This window comes from Sander lucioperca, chromosome 12 (genome assembly GCF_008315115.2).
Source record: "Sander lucioperca isolate FBNREF2018 chromosome 12, SLUC_FBN_1.2, whole genome shotgun sequence".
Taxonomy (NCBI): domain Eukaryota; kingdom Metazoa; phylum Chordata; class Actinopteri; order Perciformes; family Percidae; genus Sander; species Sander lucioperca.
The window spans coordinates 37375192-37391585 of record NC_050184.1 but is presented as its reverse complement, the minus strand read 5'-3'; the positions used below and the strand labels follow the sequence as shown (position 1 = coordinate 37391585).

General features: G+C 42.6%; 2 protein-coding genes across 5 annotated transcripts in view; one reads left to right on the top strand and one right to left on the bottom strand.

Annotated features, from left to right (window-relative positions):
• Positions 1–469: 469 nt before the first annotated feature.
• On the bottom strand, positions 470–12180 carry nr1d4a (nuclear receptor subfamily 1, group D, member 4a). Of its 2 annotated transcripts, none has more exons than XM_036007922.1 (8): positions 11511–12180; positions 6040–6348; positions 5855–5943; positions 5620–5764; positions 2886–3457; positions 2608–2793; positions 2261–2471; positions 470–1928 (listed from the first exon to the last, which is right to left on the bottom strand). In XM_036007922.1, the coding sequence occupies exons 1-8, from the start codon at positions 11530–11532 to the stop codon at positions 1732–1734; spliced, it is 1731 nt and encodes a 576-aa protein (XP_035863815.1). In that variant the 5' UTR covers positions 11533–12180; the 3' UTR covers positions 470–1731. The 2 variants fall into 2 exon arrangements, with proteins under 2 accessions (XP_035863815.1, XP_031139134.2); XM_031283274.2 differs by lacking the exon at positions 11511–12180 and adding an exon at positions 6934–8011.
• Positions 12181–13206: 1026 nt separating this feature from the next.
• Positions 13207–16394, top strand: part of rarga (retinoic acid receptor gamma a) — a 43527-nt gene continuing 40339 nt past the window's right edge. For 2 of the 3 annotated variants that reach the window (XM_036007924.1, XM_031283085.2), the window contains exons 1-2: positions 13207–13330; positions 13460–13570. The gene's annotated coding sequence lies outside the window, so the exon portion shown is untranslated. Of the gene's footprint in view, positions 13331–13367; positions 13571–16394 lie in introns of those variants that run through there. The other variant, XM_036007923.1, reaches the window with a different exon arrangement.

Sequence of the window (16394 nt, the reverse complement as noted above, 5' to 3'; positions counted from 1 at the left end):
AGCTGCACACATTTGTATTTATTTTCTGGACCATTTTTAATCTTTTATTTTTTTGTGTGTGAAATATTCAGTGATTGTACCTTTTGGACCTTAATACGTTATTGAAATGAAACTATGCAAGAACTTTGAGGGGAAATCAAAAAGTAGAAAATATTGGGAACCAGTGGTTTAATCTTTAAAATGTGTTATATTTTATAATACTATGTTTTATGTGAAATCTTAATCTGCAAAGTAACTAGTTAAATATGGCTGTTAAATAAATGTAGTGGAGTAAAACATACAGTATTTCCACCTAAAATATAGAGTAGAAGAATAAAGCAGCATAAAAGCAGCAAGTAGGCTACCTCAAAACTGTACGTAAGTGCGATACTTTAGAGTAAATGTACCTAGTTACTTTCCACTGCTTGTCCTAACCAAATCTTCTTTACTGCATTTTGCCTGAATTGACATAAAATGACACACAAGCAAAATAATACATAATTCAAACTTTATATCATTATATAATTTCTATTTAGGAAGAAATATTTACAAAATGTACAAGATGCTCAGTCAGCATTAATCAAACAAGCAAACAGTGAGAAGACCCATCAAATAATATCTCTCACCCAAAAATATCTCTTGTGTTTGTATGACAAACATTGGGGGCAGAGAAAGCTGGGTGCATGTGGAGTGAGTGCTGGTGATTTCAGGGATTATGCTGGTTGGTTACATCATCTGATAACAGGAAGTGTGTTGAAGCCATCAGAGAATCCCTACTAAATATTCTCCTGTGCAAAGCCCCCTTGGCATGGTCAAACCCCCACCAAGGTCAGTACATTCTTCTTTATACCGAACTCATCTGTCCAATCCATCACATCAATTCAGTCATTGATACACAGACATAGGGTAACATAATATTTACAGCAACAAAAAAAATAGAGTAATTAATAAACCCAACATGCATGGGGCTCCTCCATCAGTCGTTGTTATACAATATAGTGACGCAGACACACTATTTTTGTGAAATAATACAAAATGCCATTGACTTATGAAGTTGGCATATTTAAACCCAAGGTGTGCCAAATGTTTTCTGGAAGATTAGTCAAAAATCGTATGAGACAGAATGCATCCCCTTGTGTACAAGTGACACATTAAAATACTGGTCTCTTTCTAGTACTAATGCAGATGGTATGTTTGTGAAACAGTGATACACAATTGCCTTAATATTTCAGATTTCGCTATGTATTATTATACAGGTTCCCTTTCTCTTGAACACATACTGACATAGTCAATCACCAATAATGGTCCCTAAGTAACAATGTCTTTCAGCAGCTGCTTAGTGATGGCCTGTCGATATTGTACGTCTTAAGGAATACACAGAAGTGAACTGGCTTTTATTCTTAAGTACACTTGATATAATGAGAAAGTGCACACATGATTTGTCCAGAATGGTAATACTAAATCTATATGATAATACTGGAATAATGTCTCAAGAGTTGTTGAGGTTTATGTGTATACATGAGTTTGTGTGTTATTTGTCCCAAAACATAGCATTAAGATCAATAGTGAGTCAAATATATGTCCGCTACTGCCCTCATTTATCCTTTTGAAAACCACCCCTTAGATTGCACAATTCCTTGTTTCTCAATTTTCAAGGAAGTCCTGTCCTTAGTAGATAAAATCAGTGCACGTGTGTGTGGTGGACCCCGTATTCTGTAAAACAGTTTGTGTCCCTGTGAACAAGCGGCCTGCTCAAGGGTCAATGCGAAAGGCCAACAGTTTGTCGGAGTGCATGTTGTTGAGGGTGCACAGGTCTGGCAGGCGCAGGAGGAGTTTGGGGAAGAGGGTGCTGTCATCTGGGCGACGGCGAGTAATCAGTGACCGTAGGGCACGGATCAGACCCTCTTGTAGCTGCTCCACAGCCCGCATGTTAGAGATGCCAGAACCATCTGAGGAGCATAGAGGGATGCCAGTGTGAATGGTTGACAGACACAGTTACTGCATTATTGGTTCATTACCAGCTTTTGTCACTCACTGTTTTCCTACTCGTGAAATAAATAGTAGTGATGGCCAAGTGAAGCTTCGTGAACCATTTTCTCTTTTTTTCTGAGCCCACTAGATGGGGCTCTCTCTTCAACAAAGGGTTGAAAACACACTGAATTGCCATTCCTTTAACCTTTTTCTTTGAACAGAGAGCACCATCTAGTGAGCTCAGAAAATAAAGAAAATGGTTCATGAAGCTTCATTTGACCATCACTAGTAAATAGTGCCTTTTTCTCACCTGCAGAGACTAGAACCACAGCCATAAAGAGTGCCATTTCATCAGGCTCTAGCCCCAGGGAGCTCAACTTCTCACTGAACTCAAACATCGCGTCCAGCAGAGAGCCCATGCCCAAAGCTTGCAGGGTGGACAGGGGGTAAGTTTGGCCATTCAGGAAGGTCACTGTACGCTCCTCAGCATTGAACAAGGTGCAGAACCTCACCATCAGAACCTTAACACACACAAAACAGAGAAAAAATAGAGGAACAAAAAGAGTTTGAGACAAATACTTGCATCAATAATACATTTGGACTCACAAAGAAGGAGTCACATATTTTAAATAAATCATCTGAAATGTATGTCATTACCTGGAAGGTGCCTGATTTGAGCAACATGACCTGGTCTTGTTGGCTAAGCTCTTGAAATCCTGGGATGCCCTTGGCAAACTCTACCACTTCCTTGACAGCAGGAGTGAAACACTGTGAGAAGGATTCCCATATCTCCTGACTCGTGCGCTCTGCCCCTGACACAGGCCACGCATTGAGAGGACAGGCCTTAGAGAAAGACAGAAAGAATCATAAGTTGTTTGTCAGACAAGATGTATCACAAGAGTCTTGATCTAATTTAGTATGCTTCCTAAACTTACCAGCACTTTAGCTCCTGAAGCTAATTTCCATGGGCAGGAGGGCTGATTTTGGGTACTTCCTGCATTGTGAAAACTGTTATTATTGGCAGAGCTGCCCCTTTGAGAGGTTGTACTGTTAGACTGATCATGATTCTGATTTGTTGACACTAAGTAGGTGTAACGATTGTTGTCCACATTGTGAAACGTAGGTTGTTTGTCGTTAGGGGTAGCTGGGCATAGAGTGGCAGCCGCAACAGGGCAAGACTGATAACTTTGGGCGGAGGTGGGGAGAGAGGAGACTTGGGTAAAACTGGCATCCTGAGAAAAGGTAGACGTGTTATTGTTGGTGGTGATGTTAGCCCTCTCGGCTGCTCTCCCTTGGCTGTTGCTGCTAGTGAAGATGTCACGGTAGGCTCTGGAGATGGCGCCAATGGCCTCTTTTGAGTTGCCATCTTCTGGGGTGCTGGGAGTGTTCCTCGCTGAGGGTGAGTCCACGTCCACGGCAGCTGACTCATTTAGGCTGTTCATGTAGCTCTGCATCTCATCCAGAAGTCGCTGCTTTTCTCTCTTGGGGATGCGGCCAAAACGCACAGCTAGGGAAGACACGAGCAGTGTGGACAGATCAGCTCTCAGTCATTGTGACAACATGGACATTTATACTAGACACATTTGTTTGTTTGTTTTTTGCTATACAGTGGTGCCCTTTAGGAAAGACAGGAATGCTACTGTTAAAGGTGACTATAAATTAAAGCTAAGCATGGCAAAAGTTACCTTTTACACCTCTTTATACACACGCACACATCAAAAGCACGACATCTCTTAAAGTGTTGAATGATTTTAAGGAGAATCAAGTAAGTTGTGAGATGAAACTTCCCTCTCTTCACCAATATCCCCACCCCCCTTCCCACAGTAACCATCAGCTGGAGAGGCTATTCATAGACCCCCTGCTACCATCTGCCTCATCCTCTCCTCTATCAACCCCTGTCTCCCTCCTCTCCCACTCCCTTCCTGCATTTGTAAGTAGGGCAGTGGGGCAACATGAGCATGATGTCACTGGCACTGAGATTATGGGAGAGAGAAGGATAAAAGAGAGGTGGGCTTGACACAGTAGTAAGAATATCAAGAGGACTGACATGAGAGGCGGTGATGCATGGAAAGTGAGTGCGCGTGTGTCTGTGCGTGTGTGCAAGGTGGAGTTAGATAAGGCAGAAGTTCAGCTGGTACAGCTTCAAAGACTTTTGCAAGTGTAGCATATCTGAATATTTCAAGTGTAGCAGAACATTTTGCATAGCAGCAATACTATTTGTAAAGCAATGTACTGTTATACCCATTTGTTAAACATAAGCACTTTACATGAAAACATAAAGCTACAGTGTTGGGTCAAGTGAGTTGATTTGCTTGGTTGTGTAATATGCACAGTAGATATTGCTATGTTTACCAAATATACAGTAATCTGTTCATTGCCAGTAGGGTCCCTTGATGAGGATGGGGCCAATAATGTGGCATGAGATTAATCCCTTTCATCATGGTTAAAAAGAAACAAATGTGGACTAGTGAGTTGTCGCTCTAAAAATGATGCTCTGGTTAGAGGAAGAAAAGTGTGCCATCATGCTAACGGACTTAAGATTTCTCCTACACTGCAGAGCCAAAGTCACACAGCTGCCTGGTGTGAAATCTGGGTGTACTATTTATTGTGGGCTGCAGGCAGTTGCATGCGGTTTTCCTGTTTTCGTAATGATTGAAGCAGAGCAAAAAGGGGTTTCTAGGTTGTGGTCCTCAACACTTTCGGCAATCTCCTCTAAGAGGGTCGACCTGACTGTTTGTTCTCTTATTAAGATGCATTTTGCCACACTATTTTCTCTGTGAAGCAGAAGTGTCAAACACCTGCTGAAATAACACTGACCTATTTACTAGATTAGGCAATGCAGAGTATACTGGAGGGTGGAGATAAGCAGAAACCACATTGAGAGGAAGAAGGCAGGCAGAATACACCAAGTAGGTCATGATGTATGAGTACACTATAGGCCCAATTTTGTATTGTTTTTCTAGGTCAGCCCAGCTGTTTCCTTAATCTGTGATGATAGGTGATCAATCAGTGTTCAAAACTAAAACTCGGTGATGTGAGCATTACGCCTGATAAAGTCTGTCACAACTGTTTTCTGCATCCCTTGCTTAATTGTTGCCCTATCCCTCATTAATTGCAGTAAGATGTTCCATGGGCATGCACAAGGTAATCCAGTTGACCCTGTTCCAATTTCCTAAAATAATTCCTGTGTTTGCTGCAGTTTTCCAGATGATAGATAGCTTCGGGGACTTCAAGGCTCCTCTCCTCATAAATCATTGTCTGAGAGGGAGATGCAAGAGAGCTGAGGGAACATGGTGGGGACATGGGGGGGGAGGGGCTATACTAAACAAGAGCAAAGAGGTAAGAGTATTGTGGGAAGATGCTGCAAAGGGCAGGTGAAAGACACTTAGAAACTTAAGAGAGTAATTCAAAGCCAGATTGTAAGCTTTGGCAGTGCAGTGACACTGTAGAAGGGCAAGGCAGGTGCAGGTCTGCTGATGAAGTGAGTGACTGCGCTACTGGCACGATGACCTCAAAAGTCCTTCCGCATTACATCTTTCAAACAGACCTACATATGAGTATTGTGCCTCTTTCAGGCCATCCATTTCCCTGCTGCTTTGGCTAATCGGAGCACTGTGGCATTCTGGCAGAACTGCATGAGGGCCTTAAAAATGTGTCAGGATGTCTCACCATCTCTTGACATGCCAACAGAGAGGCATTTCTTGAAGCGGCAGTGCTGGCACCGGTTGCGGTTCATGCGCATGATTAGACAGTTCTCATTCTTCACACACATCTTGTAGTTGATGTTCTGCTGGATGCTGCGACGGAAAAAACCCTGAAACGAAAAAGAAATCACGTGAAACTGCTGCACTAAAAGCAACATATTGTTGAATCACTCCATGTCATTTTCTGATCAGGGGCTTACCTTGCAACCCTCACATGCATGCACTCCATAGTGGAAACCAGATGCAATGTCCCCACAGACTTTGCAAAGCAGGACCATTCCACCGGTCTCTGAGGAAGGGTAAACCGATTGTTAGATAAACTGCAAAAACTTCAATCAAGGTATAATAATAGCTTTATGCATATCGACAGTAAGGAAACATTTACTTGTGAAAGTTCCTGTGAACCCGCATGGCCTCTTTCCTGCAATGGGGTGTGCATAGGTATGCTGTGGAGTGGCTGCCACTGGGGGTGCACTGTAGACCTCTGGGAACTGAAATATCAGTTTGGAGGATGATGTGGTGCACCCAGCTGCCCTACATTTCAACGCCCCAATCTCTGTGAAGGCACCCTCCTCTGGTGATGAGGGCTGGGAGTGTGAAGAAGGTGACTGTGTCTGGTACCCACTGGAGGGGCTGCCAGGGCTGCCGGGGCTGGGACTGGAGCTGCCAGAGGACCCTGCATAGAGGATGACTCCTGCAGACAAGGGAAATAATGGAGGACATCAGACCTCTGAGCTGAGAGTTTGGGGGCAGGTGATTCAAATTTGAGTAAAAACTCATAATTCAAGCATGCGTCATTCACATATTGATAAGAAGTGACATTATTGTTATTATTTTGTGTGCCCCATACATGTGATAGTTGGCCATCCATATTTCCTTAAAACCCGTTCAGCTACTCTACAACTTTGGATGCAATGTGATGTAGGCTAACTGCACAAGTTCTTGGTCAACGCGTTGCCGCATCCTTTAGTGCAATGGGCGTAATGTTGAAGTAAAGAAGAAAGTGAGCGCTAAAAATAGCCTACTGTTGGTAGCACAGCAACAAAACAGGCAGGCTTCCGGTAGAAGCACCAACGAAGAGCTACTTTTTGAAAATAATTCCTGCGTCATGCTAATGCAGTATTTATACCCTATAGGAACCGTTTAAATATGTGGAATGTTTTTTTTATATCGTTCAGCTGTGGCTATTTCTGAAGTCTCTCTCTCTCTCTCTCTCTCTCTCTCTCTCTATCTCTCTCTCTCTCTCTCTCTAGTCATGCGAGCTGAGATATGGCCTCACGTGTCTGCGGGGTCTGCTGCTTCCTCCGCTCCAATAATAGCCTCGATTCCCTGGCACCGTGCCCAGCGTCAGCTAACAGCACAACACCTGACCGCTGCCTCACATGCATGGTCTCCTGACACGGTTACTGCCCGAACCAAATCCGCAGTCTCGTGACACAACAATCTGAAGTCAGATCTGTGTTTACAAACACATGCTGACTGGGAAGCTCCCCGGGCGTGAGGTGGCACTAAGTCTCAGCCACTGCTCTTCCTGCGCCAGCGACAGTCGCAGAATGTGAGTCACGTTTTTGCAAAGGAAAAGCCTCAACTGTATGGACTGGACTGGTGCAATAATAGCCTATACTAACAACTCAGTATACAGTTAGAGTTCAGCAGAGACACGTTTAATGACAAATTATAATACAAGTTAAATTAATATTCAAAAGGATTATGTGTCCCATTTAAAACGTCATTAATTATTGGTTGGCACATACAACTCAATTCAAATAATTTCCAAAATTCATGTCATACAGTGGTTTAACCCATCAGCCTTGTATAGGCTATGTAAATCATGCATACTTATCATGCATCCCTGTGTTGTGTGTTGCCCTATGTTGCACAAGGTATTGGTTTCAGTTCTAATGTTTGGATAATCCCTCACCCAGAAGTGTTGGTGTTTTGTTGACTCATGCCAGAGCCATAGACAGACCCAGCAGATGCAGGCCTGAGCCTTACCTCTTCCTGAGCTTATATGCAGACAGTCATGGCCAAACCCCAATCCACCCAGACACATTGCATGCCCACCTGAAGACTCACATGTACAGCCATTTTCTATGAATGACTCCTACAGCCACTGTGTCAATTAACAATCCCTTTTTCTGTTTTTGAGTAGTGCTGGACGGACACTATAAAACCTGCATGTGTCAAGTGTCAACGTCAAAAGGTTATTACAATAAACATTGCAGACTCCCTTTTTCTTACATTTATTGTTATATAGTATATCATTTTGCCACCCCTTATGGTTATAAAAGACATTTGTCCACTGTCCTCAGCATGGTTGAGGGAAAACATAGCATAATGATATTGTTGTTTGCTGTTTTTAATGCAAACATTGCAGAACATTTAGGTAGGCCTAATATTAAGAATAAAACGGCATCAACTTCTAAATTGAACAATTTTACATGTATTCATTTATTTCAAATACATTAAATTCCTTCCTTAATGCCCATGTTAAGCTTAGCCTACCCGTGCAAATACTAATCTGGAGGCAGGCAGAGAAACATGAGCAGTGGCACAGCAGCTCCTCTCCTCCCTGTTTCTCTCTTGTCCTTTTCTTACTTTCACTTGTTCACCTTATAATGCCGGACATGGATAGGCAGCCACAGATAGCTTGCAGTTAAGGTGACCATAGTGTTTATTTGCCCTTGTGGTGTAAAGTTAATTAACATGGCATATGTGTGGTTTTCTTTCTTATGGATAAAGCCATGCAGTGTTTATTATGCAATAATAGGAAATAATGTAGAATATAGGCCTAGGCAATGGCCGATAGAAAGAGTTGTGCTACTGAACACAGTCAACCTGTAAGCACTGCTTTGGTGTTTGCAGTAGACTTCATTAACTGAGACTTGTGTAAGTAGGTCAGTATCACAGGAACTTGGTAGAATTGTGTGTATGCGCCTCCAGCATCTCTCCAAACTGACGCTGCATCATATGCAGTTACCATGAGGAAAAACACCAGGATATGCTTTTAAATCTAGGATATAGTCTAATAGTCTGGGTTGTACAGTTGTGGCGGCTACAATTGCTTAATGTCAAATGTTGATTGAAAAACTTCCTTTTCAGGATTGTGCGATTTTATCCGCAACAAAGATGCAGACTCTCAATGTTTCTAATCCGCTATCTGTTTCAGCATCGTTTGTAGAAAGCAGCGGATGACAGGACAGATGTGTTTAACAGAGTCACGTTACCGCTGAAACACAACCTTAGCAGATGTTTTCCCTGAAACGATGAGTTGAGGGAGGGATATATGTTGCAGAGTCAAAATCGAGTTAGCTTACCGCACTGGTGCTTTCAATACAAGCAAAATGCGCATGTGGCGGGAAAACGTGACCAGAGAGAAAACAGTTAATGCATGGAATCGCTGACCCACTGACCAAGCTCACCATCACCGCAGGCGGCATCAGCACAGAAAAGTCCGTGCTAGGAAGCGGCGGGAGGAGGGCCCCGGTAGGCATCTCACGCGTTGCACGCGGCTCTGCGAGGGACGGCACGTGAGGAGGCTTTTGACCGAGCGTTCACTGGGAAGACATGAAGCTGCGCGCTCCAGCCAGAAGTCAGTCCTTCCACAGCCCGACAGGGGCTTATAATTAAACAGACAAATTAAATGGAGCAGCGTGTTATGCGGCTAGGTGGTCTGACTGTGCACCAGCAGCAGCACCGCCTGCACTGTCAGCCAGGCGCTGCAGTAGGCGGCCATGCCCAAGTTTGTGAGGAAATGCATATGATAATAGCATTCCTCTCTAATATATAGCTTTATTTATTACTGGTGAATTAGGATGTTTAATATACACTTTAGTTGTTTTCTTAAAATCTCCTTTTATATTTTAAATGGCTAGAGAATGGGTTCAGTTGGAAGAAGTCAGTTGTACCACTCAGTTTCTTCCATTCCTTTGCAGAAAACCTCCACTGGCAGAGTGTCAGAGGAGGTAGTAGTGAGTGAGAACTTATTGCACGAAGTTATGCAGTGGAAAATGGGAAAAGTCAATTGGTCTGTTTTTTAATAAAAGCATAATTTAGCAGCTACATGTAATCTCAATTTACTATTGGTGTTAACAAAGACTAAATAGCCTACTTGTTACAACTGACACCCACACCATAGTAGTTGACCCTCACATGAGGTGAAGGATGTAGGCTATAGCCTACAAGTTTAATGAAACTATTAATTTTGGCAAATAGGCTACACATTCCAAAAGTCATCTTACATTTTGCATAATGAAGATGTACAGTTATACATTTTCAAATACTAAGCTACTTTTTTTTTTTTTTTACTGATTTTTTTTTAAATTTTTTTTTTTATTTGGGACCAAACTGTTACAACTGATCCTAAACTCCCCCATTACATTTATAAGATGATGAAATACATAATAGGCCAACTGTTATGACAGTATATATCTGATCTACAGTATTTGGCATATAAGAAATGCAATTTAATGATTGACTCATACAATCATCTTTTGTGTAAATTCTGCATTTACATGCAACCCCTCCAACCCCACAACCCAATCATCTCTGCAGGTGAAATAGGGGCTCTGTGTCAACACACACACACACACACACACACACACACACACACACACACTCTCTCTCTCTCTCTCTCTCTCTCTCTCTCTCTCTCTCTCTCTCTCTCTCTCTCTCTCTCTCTCTCTCTCTCGCTTTCTCATTTGATCTAGACTTTTTGAGCCATACAGCCCCTGCAGCCATATTTTTGCCCAGTTATGATGATGTTTATGATCTTTGTTAAAATCACTGCACTGACCTCATGAGGGAAATGAAGTCATGTGCATTCCAATTACTTATTGAAACATTCAAGGTCAGGGAAACCAGTTCAAGGTAGTCACTTAGATTTAGATCGTGGGAGGAAGAAAAAAATTACAAAAGACTGATGGAAAGTTAAAAGATGCACTGCCATTTAAAAATAAAATAAGCATGGTGCCCATCACCTGTGCTGGAACGTGACTGCCGCTGTTGTAAATGATTCACCGTCGATTACGAGAGGAAAGCAGAAAGCATGTGTACCTGTGGCTGACCTCACAAAGCGCTGCCTAATACCACTTCACGGGTGGAAGTCTTTTTATGCTGCAGGCACTTCAGCAATGACCTTAGAAACAAACACGCCTTTTACACCAAAGTTTCTTTGTTCCAAAGTTTGTTTGTAAAGTTCTGGCTCTGAAAGATTATGATTATGTGACAGCCAGTGTAGCCTACTGTAGCTCCACGTGAGTTTGTTTTTATGGAGAGAAACAGGAAGTCTCACATATGTCGCGGTTCGCTGTCAGTAGAGCTGCAGTCCAGGCGCTGCGTTTTAACATTTGAACGCAGTGCAGCAACTTTTTTGACAAGTTTGCGTAAAGTCTTACAGTCATTGTACTTTTGTTGAATTGAGGAACAAGTTGACGTGATTAAATAGAAGCGAACTCGTGCAAATTTACATAAACCAATAAAACATAACTTAGACACTTTTGTAAAAATACATAACCAAAATTATATTCCGTTCACCTATGCATGGGAGAACTCACACATAAAGGTTGCACAATTGCCAATTATGCACATAAATAAAAGTGGAGTTTACATGTTTTACACAGTCAAATAATAGCCTAAATAATGGAAATGACACTTAAATATTTCTTACATTTAAATTAAAGTTTTATTTAAGGTTTAGGTTGAGTTAGACAAAACTAAATAGTAGCCTAGCCTATTCCCCTATTGACTGTCGGCAAAAACATGAATGAAAACGCTAAACAATGACCCGTTAATCAACCCTGACTCTTGTGTCTAAATCAGCATTGCTATTATAATGGTTTTACTGGTTAATCTTACCACCACCAGGGCTGTTATCCATTTCTTTTGCTGATGTCGATCAATTTAAACAGGCTTGAAGATAGACGTCCGTGAATGTCAGACTGGAGCAAAAGTCTTTTGAAGACAGGAGAAAGTCAAAAAAACAGCTTTGCGTGAAACACCTGCTCACGGAGCGCAAAAAATGGGAAGAAGTGATGGAAATGTTTCCAGTGCGCGTAAAGTTGTTTCCCAGTAAATTGTAGAGATGTGTCTTTCTTTTAGCTAATACAGACTGGTTTTCTCAAAGATAGGCTATATGGATGCCTTCTGTGCTCAGGATACTGCGCCTCGGCTCGAGCGCGTGGGATGTTGTACAAGCGGAGATTAAAAGATTCTCATGAATTCCAAGAAAATAGTGTCATCTTATCTGTGAACGCTGTCAGACTTGACATACACACACCCACTGATACAAACACCCACATCAACCACGTTTGCTTGTGAGTAGGAAATGTGACCGCCCTTTCGTTCGCATAACTTGGGTTGTGTCTGTTTGTGTGGGATTTGGCTCACTCTGTATCTCGCGGAGTCCGTTCTCTCTCTCCTTCACGCTTTTGTGCGTTTTCATTGGCAGGGATCTGGAGCGGAGGGGAGTTTGATGCGCTTATTCGACCGTGGTATGTGTTCAGCAAAGCCACGCTACATGTGCGCTCTGCATGTGCAGGGGACAGCGCTGCCCTACTGATACACATTTTATGCAAAATACGGAGCGTATGGTGTGCAGGGATGGAGAGATTGGAGGATGAAACACATGGACAATAGGCGTGGCTCACCGTGACTGCTTGTTCTCTGACAAGCAGTGCTGCAAACGGTTGCAAAACACTATTCGACATTCCAAACATTATCATGCCAAGCAACATGTGCCAGGGAAACTGTAGAAGCGCAACCTTTGTCATGCCAACAACATGCTGTTGGAGCGAACCGTATGCTAACACTCAATTTCGGCTGAAATTTAGATTTTGATTGAAATGTAAATTACATATTTGATTATTTCAGCATGTGTGAATATTTTCGTTTTTTTTTTTTTTTTTTTATTATTATTATTTTTTTTTTTTTACAGTCATTTCATCCTACTCCTAATTTTAAAATCAGTTTGCGCAACAATAGGTTTTATAACATTCTGTCAGCAACAAACTTTGCTGTGTGACTCTGAACATGCAGGTCAATTTTTCACAGCTTGTGGAAAGCGCCCCTCAGTGGCAATTCATGGCATTGACACATAAACAGGATCGATTGATCAAGTTAGTTGAGTTAATGTTGATATTGCAGACAAACAATTATAGCTTTTATACGTCAAATGACGACTTTGTCATAAAGTTCTAAACACAATTTTGATTCACTTAAAAAATGACACATTATTGCCTAAATGTCTAAGGTTATCAGAAAATTTTCAGTAGTAAGGAACCTAATGTAATGGTTTTATACAAAGCTGTAATAACAGTAATAGCTTGTATTATTATTATTATTATTATTATTATTATTACATTACATGTTTTTGATTAGCTCAAAAACGTTAGAAATAATAGGCTCCGTTAGAACGCCAGAAATAGCACATTTACTATTTATTTACATAGCCGACATCCATCTTGACTTACTTATGTATTTTGTTATTTTCTTAAGTAAATATTTGTTTATTTGTTTGTGGGGTTTCAATCTTATCCTCATTGACAGGACATGTGCTGCAGTCCTTCTTTCCGTCACTAGGGGGAGTCACAGTGCCAGAAATCTCCACGCACGGTAGCTCCCATCGACGCCCCTGAGCTGCAGTCCGGGACACAGTGACGGATTGGCAACAAGCGAAGGTAATCTGACATATGACTGAAATGATCTCTGAAGCATGAGACCAAATGGCGTGATCTTTACAAGCTGCTGTGCTGATGTGGAGGATCCCTCTGAAGACTGTCCCTGACTTTGTTTTGTCTCCTTAACAGAAAACTCCGGTGTGCGTGTGCTTGTCATCCACTATTTATGGTTCAAACTTCGGGGGGAATGTGCTCACGTTTGAAGCCGAAGCATAGGCTACGCTATTCTAGGCGAAGAAGGTAGGATTGTGTACTTTACATAAATCATGTCGTGATTAATTGAATGTGTCTAAGAATAAACGTAGCAAAAGCTGCGTCAATCCGGGTGTGTACTTACTGTAGGCCTGTGTGTGTGTGTGTGTGTGTGTGTGTGTGTGTGTGTGTGTGTGTGTGTGTGTGTGTGTGTGTGTGTGTGAGCACTCATCATGAGAACACGTTATGGCAGGGCACGAGATAATTAGAGGCTGCTGAAACTGTTTGGGGACTGAGCAGAACAGAAGTCGTTGCCAACATACACACCTGCAAAGCACTGCTTTGCCTGAGGCTTAGAAGACCGTCTTCTTCAAGTGTTTGTCTGTATGTCTGTCACCCATCCCTTAACCGCCCCTCCCTCACGCACCTTGTTGAATGTGTGCTTTACTGTATGTGAATGATGTCAGTTAGATGTGTTGCTGATGAGAGACTTCAGTTCATTCCAGGCGGAACCCCCCAGTTTGTTTTAGATTAGCTTCCAGGACGGGTGATTAAGCTCAGGAAAGCAAAGCAAATGAGTAAAGAATGCAGAAACCTTTCCAGACTTTGTGGAATTAGCCTCATGATCAGCTGAGATTTTTCTTCTGGGCAGAAAAATAGCAAAAGCAGACTCTTATCATACGAAACATGTACCATATACATATTTAATATACCACCCTAACATGCCAAAAGCAAATGAAAACTTTTTTTTCATGTTTCCTGCTCAGTATTTAGTGCCCAACTTTCTCACAAGGGCAGTTTTATGTGCAGGGAAGGAGGCATGGAAAAGAAGACCTTTCCTTTTGAGCTCACAGATTTGCTGTAATTACAGAATCACTTCCATATGTGGCTCTCTGGCTGCCTTCTCGCTGCCCCCACCACCCCTCTCTTCCCCAGTGTTCTTTCTCTTTCCCTCTCCCCTCTTTCATTTGCATTCTCCACTATTCCTCGTTCTTTTCTGCTTTTATTTTTTTGGCATTCTGTCATGCACTCAGAGGATTTTTTTGTAAAACCACAGCTTAAACAAAGTTTATGATAATCAGAACATCCTGGCATTTTTGGCAAACGGCTGCGCTTTTTGGTGAATCAATTAGACCACGCTTGCCAAAAAAAAAAAGTTTGTGTGCTTCAGTAAGAGAGGAGGGAGAGAGAAAAGAGACATGGACACGAGAGGGGAAATGTTGAAGAATACGGAAATATGAAAAAGAGCAAAACAAAAGAATGGGAGCTCAGTGAAGAATTTGAGAGGCAGGAGCGGAGCGTAAAGAAGGGAGAGGTGGAACAGAAAATGAAACGGCGAGAGGGAGGGCTGGAGTAATGCTTTTTGACAGAGGTGGGTTCAAGATGGGTTCATGGTGACATCATGGCTGATTTTTTGAGGAAAGTATAGACAGGAGAGCCGTTCACCTTTCAGTGGACACACATGTTGGGGAATAGGCAGAGCGCTCATGCACTGGCACACACGCTGGTAGCTGTGTCGACAGCCTCTGAATGCACCCCAAAAAACACACACACACACACACACACACACACACACACACACACACACACACACACACACACACACACACACACACACTTCTCTTTTTATTTTCCCTCCCTCTACCCCTCTTGTTTTCCCTTAGTTTCTTTTGCAGTAAAAAAGCTTTTGGCTCTCTAACTGTTCCAAGCTTTGTGCTCATTTGTTTTTGTTAGAGGAGTACATAGTGGTATATGCCCTTCGGTCCCTAACACATAGTTTTCTCTTTTGCCATGAGTAACTCATTTTCCTGTGAGTAGTATTCTTCTGTGTATGTTTTTACTTCAAGGCGGTTGGACTCTAAATGAGCGCACTTTGCCAGCCTGGATGAATGAGCTCCTTCATTTCACAAGATGTGTGTTTAAGTCTGTAACCAAGAAAGTGCAAGCAAGTGTATATTTGTGTGTGTGTGTGTGTGTGTGTGTGTGTGTGTGTTTCTGAATGTGTGTGTGCAAACATGTCTTGTGTGTGTTCGCCCTACATCCCCTGCCTGTCTCAGTGTGGCACCAAACTTCACATGACATCAATCTGAATGTGGGGAAATAGTGATCTCATTACAGGCATCTTGTTACTGATTAAAACCTACCGCCACAGGCACCAACTCCCTGCGCCCCTTCTCACCTCCCCAGAACCAATACCATCAAACCCCCTCCTCTCCCTCCTTCTACAACCCGTCCCTCTCTCCATCTCACCCTCCAGTTTTCTTTCCCTCCCTCTTACTATTTCACACCCCTTTCTCTCACATTCCCTGTACCACTGGCCTTCCAACCCCTCTCTCCTCCCCCTCTCTCCATCTCGCTTTAACCCCTCTAACCTCACTTCCTCCCTCTCTTGCTCCCTCCATCATCCCCCCTTTCTCTTTCCTTTCCTTTGCTGCTTTTCCTCTGCCAGTGAGCCTCAGGCCTCTGCTCCATGGCTCTGTGAATGCAAATACGTGTAATCTAAAGTGGAAACACACGACTGAGTACTATGTTTCCATGAATATTTCATATCTTCATAAACACACCCAGAGAAGCTGCAAAGCCGAACAATGTCTGTGTTTGCCGGATGACTTCCTGTGAGGAATTGCCTCTCTTGCGTTCGACTTTTTGTCAGAGCACACTGTGTCAGGATTGATGTCAGGGCAGTGCGTTGTGATGTCACAGGCTGAAGTTAATGATACGAGAACGGACGGGGCCATAGGCTATGTTTCCAGTGGTGCCCAGAGAGAGAGATAGCACCCTGATCTATCTTCATTATCCCCCACTCTGCAGCCTCCCAGACACAATGATCATAAATCTCTGCCTGGAGCACACTTCACTGACACTGAAACAC

Coding starts and splice junctions, on each gene's coding strand:
- nr1d4a (XM_031283274.2), bottom strand. CDS start 7,042: ATGCATGTGAGGCAGCGGTCAGGTGTTGTGCTGTTAGCTGACGCTGGG. Junction 6,349..6,933: donor GCAGCAGACCCCGCAGACAC/GTGAGGCCATAT, acceptor CCTTGTCTGCAG/GAGTCATCCTCTATGCAGGG. Junction 2,472..2,607: donor TCAAATCAGGCACCTTCCAG/GTAATGACATAC, acceptor GTGTGTGTTAAG/GTTCTGATGGTGAGGTTCTG.